The sequence below is a fragment of the Stenella coeruleoalba genome (assembly GCF_951394435.1).
Source record: "Stenella coeruleoalba genome assembly, chromosome: 9".
Taxonomy (NCBI): Eukaryota; Metazoa; Chordata; class Mammalia; order Artiodactyla; family Delphinidae; genus Stenella; species Stenella coeruleoalba.
In genome coordinates, this window is record NC_137155.1 from 41,568,602 (window position 1) to 41,583,186 (window position 14,585).

At 35.7% G+C, this 14,585-nt stretch overlaps 1 protein-coding gene across 2 annotated transcripts in view; it reads left to right on the forward strand.

Annotated features, from left to right (window-relative positions):
* NDUFA4 (NDUFA4 mitochondrial complex associated) overlaps nt 1-14,585 on the forward strand; it is a 133,608-nt gene that overhangs the window by 30,074 nt on the left and 88,949 nt on the right. The window contains exon 4 of one of the 2 annotated variants that reach the window (XM_079931066.1): nt 1,819-2,198. The exons of the other annotated variant lie outside the window; for it this stretch is intronic. Within the exon in view, the coding sequence (XP_079787192.1) occupies nt 1,819-1,875 (57 nt within the window). The 3' untranslated portion in view covers nt 1,876-2,198. Of the gene's footprint in view, nt 1-1,818; nt 2,199-14,585 lie in introns of those variants that run through there. 2 annotated transcript variants of the gene reach the window in all.

Here is a 14,585-nt window from a genome sequence, read left to right on the forward strand (position 1 = left end):
GGATTTAAGGATTAAAGGCCTAGCAACACATCATCTGAATAAAATGCCCCAAAGCCAAGATCAGAATATGTTGTGCCTTCCCAGCTGTTGTTACAAAAAACTTAAAGGTAGCCACCATTAAATTGAGAAAAGGAATGTGGACATGGAAGCTGAAAAATAAATCAGATTTGAAAATTACTTCAACGGAGTATTTTGATACTGGCACATGGAACCGAATAAAAGCAAATACATCAGAAACCTGCTTAGTGTTGAGAAAATTAGCAAAGGTCCTGTGACCTTTCCACTCTGCTTGGGTGTAGGGGCTTGATCCTGCTTCTGGCAAGTCATATAACTTGATCTTCAGTGTCTTCTTTTATAAAGTAAGAATGAGTAAGGTTGTGATAATTAAGATAAACATAAAGCATTCTGCCTACAGTGCCTGGGATCTATTAGAAGAGCCCAACAAATATTTATTTCTTAAAATATAACCTGCAGTTCCTTTTATAAATATTCCCTTTAATATTTTGTTAATATGTAAGAGATGATACAGTTAGTTTCTTTTTAAGTCTCATTGTCTAGTTCAGTTGCTTCATAGGAGAACACTGTCAGAACAAAAAATACTGCTTTATGACTGATTCATACTTTTATGTTTATAAACTTGATAAAAGTCTGTGTACGTATCTCAAGGATAAGCTTCACAACCTGGGAATTTTTCTTTTTTTTAAAGTCAAATAAAATAAGAATTTTTCAATTAGAGATAAAGAAGTTAGGGTATGTTTGGAGAAATAAAGAAAAGCGTTTGAAGAAATAATGGACACAGATTTATGAGCTTCTTCCTTAAAAACTGAAGAAAATGATGATAATTCTGCAGTTTTGGTTCTTTTGGAGTTAAATAATGTAGTCTCCAAGTAACTACAGCACAATTCAGTCTTCTTTGGCACAAGAATGAGTAAACTCAAGATTATAGCTTATGTATAAATCTTAGCTTATGTATAAATCCTAATGTTTCCTCAGTAGGAATTCTAGAGCAGTATCAAGTATAAATCATTTTTTTTAAAGTTGTTGAGAGTTAGAGGCAGTTATTTTAAGTAATGATGGTAAGATATATTTCTAAAATTAATTTAAGTTGAATATAAGGAAATTTATGGAAATTACAAAGTTTGCAAAATACAGTATTATTTAAAAGCAGAAATACTGTACTGTTTAAAAGCTTTTGTACCAAAGGTGGTCAGGTGTAAATTTGATTTTGATGCATTCTGGGTTAGGAAATTAAGGAAATGTCTAAGTGAGAGAGAGAAAATGGACAGAAAAGCCATCAAAGCAGGCCAATTTGTATCTAAAAATTATGGATACACACACACAACAAAGTATTACTTTATATTACTAGCCAATCTTTATTGCTATAAATCTTTCCCATCTAAATTTATAGCCCTTTCCTAACCAAATAGGGATGATAACTGGTATTTCTCTATTCTGTTGGAGAGTGACCTGTGTACGTAGTGGAGATGGAAGTAAAAACATAAGAATTGGAAGTATATATCAGAAGAAATTCATAGTTATTCACCTTGAAATAGAAGAATTTTTTTATAGGTTCTACCAGATTATACTACTACTGCTCTTCTGAGGAAGATTGAATATTTTTACCTTACCAAAACCATTATTAAAGAACTGGAATTTTAATGTCTTTGTTTGAATGACTTTAATATTGTTAAATATTCCTAATACAAAATTAATGTCTGTAATTGTTACTATAGAAAGCTGAATAAAAATAATCTTAAACTTCTATACCATCTTTGTGTATTTGATTGATTATCTAAAATATCTTTTTTCTTTTCCAAGTTCTACTCAGTGAATGTAGATTACAGCAAACTGAAGAAAGAAGGTCCAGACTTCTAAATGAAATGTTTCACTATAAAGCTGCTTAGAATGAAGGTCTTCCAGAAGCCATCCGCACAATTTTCCACTTAACCAGGAAATATTTCCCCTCTAAACGCACAAAATCCTGTTGGTGTATTGTGATGGGGTTTACACTGATTAATAAATAGTTTGAAACTTGATGTGTGTCACTATTTAATGCTGAAACTCTACTCTGAATTTTATAACTTAGGGTATAGGAAATAAACTATTAGAATTTAAGGAGTTTCTTGAATTTCTGTGTATTCGTGTAATTTGAAAATAAGACTTTAAGCTGCTCTAATAAAACACTTTTATTTTGTGTGTAGGCCATTGGTAACACTAGGGCATATTTAAGAACTAGAACTGGAAATGAAATGTAGACTGGCAAGATTATTCAAGCCTCTTTGGCATGGGCAAAATGAAAACCTCTAGATTTCTGTTACTGGCTGATGTCGAAGTATGTGCAGTTGTTAATGCTGGTTTTTACCATGGCATTCTCTTTGCTGAAGATTTTTAAGGTTGTTAGTCGCTGTGGTCTGGCTGGGGATTGTAGTTGGATCTGAGTCCATCACTACTAACCATGGAACTAGTGGCCAAGAAGAGCTCTTGAGAACTTCTGCTGAGCCTTGGCAGGTTTTTAAAGGCTAGAAAGTATGTTAGTAGCAATTTTGAGTGAGAGTTAACTTTTTAAGAATGGGCTGTGGAATTGGAATTTGGTAAGAGAAAATGTTTGGGTGTATATTGATGTTACCTGTTACATAGCTCTGACCTTTTAGCTGGATCTCAAATGATCAGATGAGCAGAACATTTCAATGGTTCAGTGGTGGCTAATCAAGAATTAACCATGTCATATATCAAGTTTCCACATAGGTATATGTAAATCATGACATTATAGAAACTTGAGGAATTTAGTGAGACAATTTTGGATTTTAATATGTAGGTATAATAAATCTTTGTGTTTACAAAGTAATAGCACATTTTACATGTCAGGAACTGAATTAAATGTTATATGGATTATATCAGATACTTAAATTTTTTTCAAAAACAGTAAGGAAACCAAGACTTGGATTAAATTATTCCAGTTCATTCTCTTAGTCAGATGTGGATATAGTCGTCCCTCGGTATATGGGGGATTTGTTCCAGGCCACCCACCCCCCTCCTACCCCCACAGCCACCAAAATCCACAGATGGCTCAAGTTCCTTATATAAAGTGGCATAGTGCAGTCAGCCGTCTGTATCCATGAATGCAGAACCCATGGATGTGGAGGGCCAACTGTATTTGAACCCAGGTAGTCTTGAAATGAATGTAGAGTGCATTTCAGTTACTTGACTGTCCATACTTTTAAGCTCCTGTGTCTTGGGTAATTTCAATCTCCAGAGCAGAGTTTCTCAGCCTCGCCACTGCTGACTTTCTGAGTCAGACCATTTGCTGTAGTGGCCTGTCCTGTGCATTTTTATTTTAGCATAGTTAGCAGCATCCTTGTCCTCTGCCATTATATGCCAGTGGCACTCTTCCCCTCTCCAGGTTGTGAAAACCAAAAATGCATGTAGACATTGCCAGATGTTTCCTAGTGGGCAAAATTGTCTCATTTCCACCCATGTTGGGAACCACTGGATGCTTTGGCACAGATCACCTCCAAGTTTAAAAGTGTAAAAAACTACACATTAGTTACAAATAGCTAAGTAATTGAAAGACAAACATTTTATTAAGCAGTTTTGAATAAATGCATTAAGAAATTAGTAATAGCATTTTCTAATATTGAAGACAATTGTATGGATCTTTTAAGATTCTTAAACTTTAAGTAAACTCTTTGTGTTCAGTATTCCTGGACTTTCCCACATAAAACAATGTAAAATTTGGCATGAGATATGTCTTGAAGAAACTATTACATCCAATTACTGCTATTCAGGAAGCTGCAATGGCAGTGGAAGTTGACTGTCACTTAGGACTGCAACAAATATCAATGCTGCCAGGAAAGATAACGTGCTCTTTTTTTTTTTTTCCTTAAATGAATTTGTTTAAAATTATGCTTTTACTGTGCTGCTTATTTAAATATACAGCGGACTGCTTTGTCAGTTCCTCAGCTTAATGAGGTCACTAGGCAGAGCTACATTTAAATACAGATCTTGCCTTGGGTAACATTTATGTATATTTGAAAAATTGCATTTTTGGGAATTGACAAATGCTTCCCAGTAGGTACGTGAAACAAGAGCCAAGCAAAAATTATACTGACTTTTGCTGCTTTCAAGTTTATTAGCCCACCCTGATCAGGTTTTACCCTTTCTACCCAACTAAAAATGCTTCTGTTTAGGACATCAATGACCTCTATGTTTCTAAATTCAAAAGGTAATTATCATTGCTCACTTTGACCTAATAGTAACAGTTGACCCAGCTCCTTGAAATATTTTCTGCCTTCACTCTCTAGAACAGCATGCCGTCTGTGTTTTCTTTTTTACGTCCTTGGCTTTTCTACTCAGTCTCTTGGTGATACACCTTCACTTAGTGTTGGAGTGCCCCAAAGGAAAAACACTTTGGACCTTTTCACTATTTGAACTCTTTATCCAGTCTCATGTCTTCAAATACTATGCTTTGGCTGTCCAAAGTAATTTTTCAGATTAACATGTCCAACTTGAACTTGTGAACTTCTCAGTTCCCATATCCACAATCTTCATTCCTGCTGTTTTCAATTATGTCAGTTTATAGGCACACCATCCTTCCAGTAGTTCAGGCCGAAATCCTCGGAGTCTTCATTAACTCTTTAACACCCCATATCCATATATTGATTACGTTTCCTCTACCTTAAGAATAATGCCCAGAATCTCACTATTTTCAACACACAATTCCTCTCCTGTCACCTTGGTCCTAAGCCATTGTCATCTAACTTGGAATATTAAAATAACCTCTCAGCTGGTCTCCCTGTCTACAGTCTGTTCTCAGCACAGCAGTCAAACTGATCTTTAATACAAAACTCAAAGTGATCTTTATTCCTTTGTTCAAAACCCCCAACATTTCCTTATTTTACTCAAAAAAAAAGCTAGATACTTTAAAAAAAGAAAATGTTCTGACTTTTGACTGTTTTCCGTTTTGCTCCCACACCAGCAAGTGGATATCCTAGATCCTCTACATGCCTCAGGGCTTTGCATTTGCCCTTTCCTGGCTTGGGATTCTCTTCCCCAAATATTGGCATGGCTTGCTCTCACTTTTTTCTTGTCTTTGCTCCAGTGCCTTTTTAATGAGGCTTTCCCTGTCCAAAATTTCACACCTACTGCATTCTCATCACTTTTTATCTCCTTTCCCTTCTTTGTTTTCGTCTCAGTACTTATTACTGTCTAATATGTTACATAATTAGCTTATTTTGTTTTATATATCTCCCTCCACTAAAATGTAAGCTCTATGATGACAAGAATTTTTGCCATTTTGTTTGTTTTGTTTGATGTATCCTCAACACCTAGAATGGGACCAGGCACATAGTTGGTGTTCAAGAGATACTTATAAAAGACCAGTTCATCGAGTGTCTAGAGTGGCTAATCATAAGTGGCTACAAGTGACTTGATGGAGGCAGAGAATCAGTATTGGAGATTATGGAACACCTTTAGCAAAAGGGCTCTGAGCTTTACTTCACCACCCCCCCAGTGGATAATTTTTTAATAGGTCTTTTAAATTTCCAACTAGAGCATTATGTTGGTACTAAAACAACATCTATCCGGGTATTTGCAGCCTGTTCTCTTATTTCACAACATTTCAGTCAGGATGAATCTGAATGAAGGAAAAATCAGGTACAAGCACAAATAAAAGCAGATATGTCCTCCTTTTATTAACAACAGCAAAATGTTTCTTAGACTCTACATACCGTAGTCAACCATTGCCAAAAAATATCCATTTTCTTTTTTCGCATTTTTTCTTTTGTTTCCAATTGTAAAAGCAGTGCATGCTCAGTGTAATTAAAATAATTCACAGGAAACATTTTTATATATCCAAGGCTTACTTTTAGTGGTATAAGAGGATATGTTAGAATGCTACTCTGTAACCCCTTATTCAAAAATGCTTAAATATGGCATGCAGGAACCTTATTATCTTAACAAATAGCAGTTGCTGCATAGAAAAACAGAACCTCTAAATTTGAAATTTAAATTTCAAGTCCAGTAAAAGTGTACATAGAAATTATATATACATTTATTACTCTTTGGTATTTCCCACTGTAGCAGTTTGTTCCTTTCCTCTAAGGTGGTTGGTAGAATTCATCTTTGGAGGAAATCTCCACCTTTCTTGGTTAGGTAGAAGGTAAAGAAAAAAGACAAGAGAAAGGGTTATAAGAAGGCATCTCATATCAGGATGAAACTAACTATAATGGATAACATTATTGAGCCAGGCACGATATGTATTACTTCATTTACTACTAATTACAACATTGTAAGGCACACTTATTACTGTACCACCACCCCCCCGCCACTTTTTTAGACAAATGAGGAAACCAAGGCATAAAAATATGCCCAAGGTCAAACTTAACTAGGAAGTAGTGGAGCCAGACTTTGAATCCAGACAATTTGACTAAAAGTTCATTCCCTGAACCCTCTAGACCTGTCTCATAAGGTTGTCTTTAGAATTAAATAAGATAATATATGTAAGAGGCTTAATGTATCTCCTGCCAGAATAAGTATTACTTAAATATTAGCTATTATATTTATAAAGCCTGGAATTCATTTCTTTCTCTCCTTCCATCAGAAACTTTAATGGGAGACTTCTAAAAGCCATATTATATAAAACTTAAAGGAAAGAAAAGGACTGTTTAGTAAAAGCTTATCCAACTACCAATAATCTGATCAAATAACTCTTTATTGCAAATATCATTGATTTCAACATGTAGACAAGGTGACCCCCTTTTATACCAGAGCTGTAAGTCTAAGAATTGTGATTTATGTTTCTCCCGAGGTTTGCTCAAGCAATGCCTGCCCACATAGCATGCCATAATAATGTTCCACCCTCTCTGATTTGCATTATGACTCAGTGAATTAAAATCTTTATATGTAGGTCATCTCTCCTTGGTTGAAAATGATGCTGAGTTAATCCATGCCTGATATTGAAAGAATTTTTTGATGCTATTTGAATGATAAATAACATCTGGAAAAATTTATCTCAGGTCTCTTTCCCAGCTATTGTTTTTTAATCTTAAAAGGCAACAGCTTGTATGCTCTATAATAAGCTTTGTTTGTTTCTAACCAAATCTTTTCTAAGAAAAGAGTTAATACTTCACAAGATTTTCAGACTCCATATTAATCCATCCTAAATGAAGATACTTTGCAAATTTAATTTGTTTAGACTGGTCAAAGAGTAATTTATCCTTCCTTGTTATATAGTATATTTCAACATCTTAAATTACAAAGCAATTTTGTTAGAAGAATCCTGTTAAATTGCTAAATTGTTAAATTAAATCTTATAATTTTTACAAGGGGCTTGCCTCATATTCCCTCATGATTACTTCTAGCTGTCGTGTGCAGGTTAATGTTCAACAACCGGCTCTCCAGGGGGAAAAGTCCTGATTTTAAGCATTTGCCAGTTTCTGTGATTGGCAGTTTAATGCCTTCCCCTAGAGTAGTCTACCTCCTAACCCCTGGAACCTGAGAATATATTCAGTTATATATTCAAAGGAGAAAGAAGGTTGCACATGAAATTAATGTTGCTAATCAACTGACCTTAAAATAGGGGCATTATCCTGGATTATTCAGGGTCCAGTGTAATCAGAAGAATTCTTAAAAGTGGAAGAGGGAGCCTGAAGAGGAAAGTCAAAGGGAGGTGTGACTATAAAAGAATGGCCAAAGAAATGCACTGTTACTGGCTTTAAAGATGGAGAAAGGAGGCCATGAGCCAAGGAATGTGGGACACCTCTAGAAGCTGGAAAATCTATAGATGTGGATTCTATTAGAGGTTCCAGAAAGGAATTCAGCCCAATGAGACCTGTGACAGACTTCTATATAACTGTAAGATAGAAATTTGTGTTGTTTTAAACCACTAAATTCACGGTGATTTGTTATAGCAGCAAAGGGAAAACTAATACATCCACTGCGGCAGAGTTTAAGGTACCATCTTGTTTTTATTGATCAAAGGTTGGAAAAAGATGAAAAGAATTAGCTCTTGAGAGCTGATGTGAACTGACTTCGGCACATCACTGAGTAGACTCAAATAAGAAAAGTTTTGTTCATTTTCTCCTTATATTTCATAGTAGAATAATAAATGCAACAAAAAATGACTAATTGAAAACCTTATACTATCATTAAGCTATTCCCTAGTATTTACTTTTCTTGTGTTTTGTTGTTGTTGTTTTTTCCTCTTAGGACCTAAGGCAGCTGGAAGGTAGGAAGTGGGAAGCAACTAGGGAGGGGAAAGAAAATGAGATGAGGTCATCATGTTGAACAACTCCTGAGGGGGACTACAGTACAAATGATGTCCCATTTAGTTGAACAACATTAAGTTTTAGGTTTTTACACAAATATGAAAACTGCTGCTCTTTTATACAGTGTTTCTTTTAAACTGTTCACTAGAAACTAAGTCAAAAATCAGGATCATGTAGAAAAAAGAGAACGGGGTTTGAATCATGTAGAACTTGGTCTTAGTCACTGTCCAGCCAAAGAACCAAAAAGAAATTCAAGAGATCAAAAACACCATAACAGAAATGAAGAATGCCTTTGATGGGCTCTATGTAGACTGGACAGAGCTGAGGAAAAAAATCTCTGAGCTAGAGGATGATATGTCAGTAGAATCATTGGAAACTGGAAAGCAAAAAGAACGAAGACTGAAAAAAACGACAGAATATCCAAGGACTGTGGGACAGCTACACACATACATGTGATGGAAATAGAAGAAGATAGAAAGGAGCAGAAGAAATACTTGAATAGTAATGACTGAGAATTTTCCAAAATTAATGTCATAAACTAGTTCACAGATTCACAAAGCTTGAGGACACTGAGCAGATAAATGCCAAAAAACTATCCCTAGGTGGGCTTCCCTGGTGGCACAGTGGTTGAGAGTCCGCCTGCCGATGCAGGGGACACGGGTTCGTGCCCTGGTCCGAGAAGATCCCACGTGCTGCGGAGCGGGAGAGGCCACAGAGGTGAGAGGCCTGCATACCGCAAAAACAAACAAACAAAAAACTACCTCTAGGCATATCATTTTCAAACTACAGAAAGTTAAAAGATAAAAAAATCCTTAAAGAAGCCAGAGAAAAAACAATTACTTATAGAGGAACAGAGGTAAGAATTACATTTGTCTTCCCCTTGGAAACCACGCAAGCAAGAAGAGAGTGGAGTGAAATATTTTTAATGTTTTGAGAAAAAAAAATGTACCACCCTAGAATTCTGTGCCCTGCAAAATTATCATTCAAAAGCAAAGGAGTTATAATGACTTTCTCAAACAAAAATTGATGGAATTTGTTGCCAGTAGATCTGCCTTGCAAGAAATGTTAAAAAGAAGTCCTTTAAGATAAGGGAAATAATGTAGGTCAGAAACTCAGATTTACTTAAAGGAAAGGGAGAATGTGGAAGAAGGAATAAGTGAAGGTAAAATAAAAATTTTAATTTTTCTTCATAATTTATCTACTAGATAACAGGTTGTTCAAGATAATAATAATAACAATGTAATGTATTTCATTATATGCTATGGATTCAATGCAGTCGCAATCAAAATCTTGGTTATTTTGTGGATATGAACAAACTGATTCTAAAGTTTTCATGGAGACGCAAAAGAGAATAGTCAACGCAATATTGAAGGAGAAGAACAAGGTTGGAAAACTGACAGTACCCAGCTTCAAGGCTTACTATTGATAGAAAACCACAGTAATCAAATGTGTTACTAGAAAAGAATAGACAAATAGATTAATGAAATAGAATAGAGAATCCATAAAAAATGGTACAGCCGCTTTGGGAAACAGCTTCATGGGGTTCTTATATACCTAAACATACTGTTACTATAGGAGCCAGTAACTTCTCTCCTTAATATTTACCCAGAAGAATTGTAAATTTGTGCCCACAGAAAAACTGTACATGGATATTTATAGCAGCTGTATCATTAATTGTCAAAACTTGGAAGAAACCAAGATGCCCTTCAGTAGGTGAATGGATAACGTGTGGTACATCCAACAACTGAATATTATTCAGCACTAAAAAGATATGAGCTATCAAGCCATGAAAAGACATGGAAGAATCTTAAATACATATTACTAAGTGAAAGAAGCCAATCTAAAATACTCCATACTGTATGAGTCCAACTATATGACACTCTGGAAAAGGCAAAACTATGGAGACAGTAAAAAGTTCAGTAGTTCCCAGGGATTAGGGTAGGGGGTGGGGAAGGGATAAGGAAGTGGAATACAGAGGATTTTTAAGGTACTGAAAATACTCTGCTTGGTACCATAATGATGGATACATGTCATTACACATTTGTCCACACCCACAGAATGAATACCAAGCATGAGCCGTAATGTAAACTATAGACTTTGGATGATTGTGATGTGTCAGTTTAGGTTCATCAACTGTAACAGATGTACCATTTTGGTGGGGGATGTTGATAACGGGCGTGTGGGTTTATGCATGTTTGGGGGCAGGGGCTAAATGGGAAATCTCTGCATCTTCCCCTCAGTTTTTCTTTGAACCTAAATCTGCTCTTAAAAAAATAAAATCTTAATTAAAATGAAGAGAAGAAAAGAAAGGAAGGTTAAAAAATTCCAGACAGTGACTTTCAGCCAATATGCAATTCTTTTCCCCTTTGCACCTCTCATAACACATGGCCATGGACTTTATATTTATGACAGCTACAAAAACTTGATGAGTTAATCTACTTCCGCATTCCACACATCTTGAGTGCTGCACTGAGGTTTTCTTTGTATCCATGAGAACAGAGTTTGTGTTTTGCTTATCATTGTATCTCCAGGGCCTGACAGTGTCTGCACTTAATAGACCTGCAAGTATTCGTTGATTGAATATATAGAACATAATGTGATTGCAGAGGCTTTTGATTTATAGACATTTTCTGAGTGATAGTGTAACTTAATTTGTAGATGATAGCTGAATTTTGAATGAATGTTTAGAAGTGAAAACTCAAGTGTTTATAGGTTATTAAAATGAAAATAAAATGCAGTAAAATATTTTTTATAAACACCCAAGCTTTCATATATGAAACAGCAATAAAATAGCTACTGAAAAGCCCTAATTACTGACAGTTTACCATGTAGACACCTTATATGATGTTTCTAGATGGAAGCTACTAATTTGAATTACTCTAGAAAAATAATGTGTAGAGGCATTTTTAGTTTATCATTATAATATGGTGATACTCCCCCTCTATTTTACTAGAATCCCACAGTGCCTAACAATCATGAATAAATTTATAGACTTGTTTTCCATATTGAAGCAAAATGACTATGAGCATGAAATGCCCATTTCTTTTAGTTTCCTTACAGCAGGCAAATGAAACAAAGGACCTAATGGATAGTGAGAATAAATTACTCCATGGAGAAATAAGCACTAGATGCCTATAATTAATTTTTAGGTGCATAAACAAGGAAACAAAATAGATCATATTACTGGTCAATATTGGTACAAAATATAATTTTAATTCTAGTTTTGAACTTGATTTTCAAATAAGTATAATTTTTGAGTTCAGCTAAATGTTGCCAGGAGAAGAAAATGAGTTTGGTATTTGCTGGCATATCAATTTGTAAACATGATCACAGATCACAAACAATTGCAAGAAATACAGTGCTATTTATATTTTAGATTGCAGTGAGAATTAGTTCGCTGGAAAGAAAACAGAAAGACATTTTAGCTAATATATACTGCTTCTTAAAAGCACAAACCTAATATAATGCTGTGTTAGGAAAGAAATGCTTAGAAAGCAAAGAACATGGAGAAACATTGAATAATCAGATTGCTAGGGATAAAAAGTAAAGCTTAAGGAATTAGGAGGATTAATTTTTCTCTTGCTTTCTGTAATGGATAGGGAGGGGAGAGAAGGGAGCTCTTGCTTAAATGTGCAAGGCTGTTTACATGGGTTATCTCACTTTTTACCCTCACATCAGTCCAATTGGGCTGGCATTATTATACTCATTTCCATATAGAAAAAAATAAACTTCAGGGAGGCTGGTTGAATAAGTGATTCAAAGTCACACTACTACCTTATAAGAGCAGGCATTCGAATCTAGATCTACATAGCTCTAAAGTCCATTCTCTTTGCATCGTGCCTCGTCTGTGGCAAGAATTCTCTTTATTTTCAGCTATGCTTATCAGAGGGTGCCAATAATTTTGAGTCTTGACGCCACTGACAAAATGATCTGGCATTACAAGTCCACATCCTGGTGGGAATGGCTTAAATTTGCCTTAACTGTGGCTTGCTCTTTTCATTGCCTTTGGGTATTTTTATTCCGATGTTAACAGATGAAGAAACTGGAGTAGTGAAGTTAAGTAAGTTATGGTTACACAGAACACAAATTGCCACTGGAGTTCAGAGCTTCAACATATACATTTTGGGGGAACATAAACATTCAGTCCATAATACCCCAAATATTCATGGCTTAACACAATAGAATTTAGTGAAGTCCAACCTGTGTTCCTTGGCAGGAAGTTTTCAATATGGGTCATGTTCAAAGTTGTGATTGATCCCCGCATGATACATAATAGTTTCTACATCAGGGAGTGATGTGTAGTTATTTCTAAGCTAGCTCTGAATATAGCTCCTCTTGATCTAGAGTCTTAAGAATTACAAGATGAACTGTCTGCATACTCAATACATAATATATAATCATATAAGATATAGGATAACCCCAATAAACATACCCATTCAGAAAGAAGATGAATGGGAACACATAGCAGTCTCTGGTCCATTAAAATTCTGAAATCTTTCCATGTTTTAAGGGTCCCCTACCCTAGGGATAGGGAATGTCCCTTAATTGGGTAATTCTGTTTTCTGGAAGGTGCTGCTCAGTCCATTGTTCTCTGTGTCTCTCAGGTCTTCCCTTTTGAGGAGTATTCCTTTCCAATATTCCTCTTGGTCTCACCTAAAAGGAACGTTGGAGAATATGCCCTCCCTACAGGCTGAGTAGCTTTTTTTCTACCCTGCTTTCTGTCTGAGGAAGGTTGGAGGCCAGGGGTTGTTCTAAAACTCAGAAAGTCTCAGATATTTCTAGTCTAGGCTCATGATTTATTTGACAGAATAATGTTCTTGTAAACTTAATAGGCATTTAATCTGATTCCAGGTACTTTTATTTGCCTATCACACACTAGTTCTTTTCTAGACATTCTTATATTTTCTGTATATCTTTTCCTTCTTATCATCTGATTCTTCTCTGTTACTCTTACTCTCATCTTATTACGATCTCTTGGTGTTTCACCTTAATTGGAGTACCTTGGACTTATCAGACTTTGGTGGCAGAAGCGTACCCTTAATTTTTTCCCTTGGGTCATTTTGACCAACTGAAAGCATATAACTGGGTGTCAAGTCAATTTATTCACAAACCTTAGCTTTCATCTTTGCCAGAGACTCAGTTTTAATCAGTTTTAATTCTCTGCTTTATCTTTTACTATTTAGGTTTGAGGAGAGTTACCTCTGTCAACCCTATAAATCATCGAATTTGTACATTCTTTCTAAATCGTATATTTCTGCTTATTACCAACCAGTTCTTTTCATGAGCTTCTCATTTTCTTGTGATACCTCATTGAATGTAGGCAACACCAACTAGAACATGTTGCTAAACTTCTTTCTAACCTTTCCCTTTAGGATCACAAGTTCATCAGCTATATAATCTTCCATCTAAGTTATTTCAGGTGGCAGGTCTGTCGGATGTTTTGCCATGGCATAGTACTGGACAACCATATTTTCAGCCTTTGAAAAGAGTTTCCTCATTACCTGTTGCCTGAACCCAGTGCCACATTTGTTAGGTTTTATTGTTATGGCAGCATCTCACTGGTGGGTACTAATTTCTGCATTTTTCAGGGTAGGCCAGATTATGATATATAAACAAAAACTCCCAAATCTCAGTGGCTTACTAAACTGAATTTATTTTTCTTTCATGCTACATGCTTAGTGTGGGTTGGGTAACAGGTTTTGTTCATAATCACTAAGGAATCAAGGCTAGTGGAGGTTTCATGTAAACACTTTCTTGCAAAATCATAGGGTGACCAAGCTATTCTCATTTGTCTGGATCTTTCCCAGACTTAGCACCGAAAACCCTGCTTCCCATGAACCCAGTCAAACCAGAGCAGTTTGTCTGGTATTGTTGTGATCTTGAATCTCGAAGTCCTGTGTTCCAGGAAATCCCTCAGTTCTGGGAAAATTGGGGTGGTTGGTCGCCCAACACAATCATTACAGTAGTGGGAAGGAAATGTTATGTTTAAGGCATCCACCTAATAATGACACCTGCAACTTCTGCTTCCTCTCATTGGTTAGTGTTAAGTCAGTCGGATGACATTGCCTAAAATCAAGGTGGGCAAAGAAGAGCAACTGACCATGTGTCTGTAAGGCAGAGTCAGAAATATTTAGTGAACAGCACAAAGAACTACCACACTAGTTCTGTGCCCAGGAAGAAGACAAAGTGTATTGATAAGCATCTGGTCAGATCATAGCATATAAAAGAGATTGTGGTGGTTTAAGATATTAAAACATATGAAAAGTTGTACAAATAAAATCAATTTAGAAATGATAAAAGCAGATGTTTAGAAGGAAACCC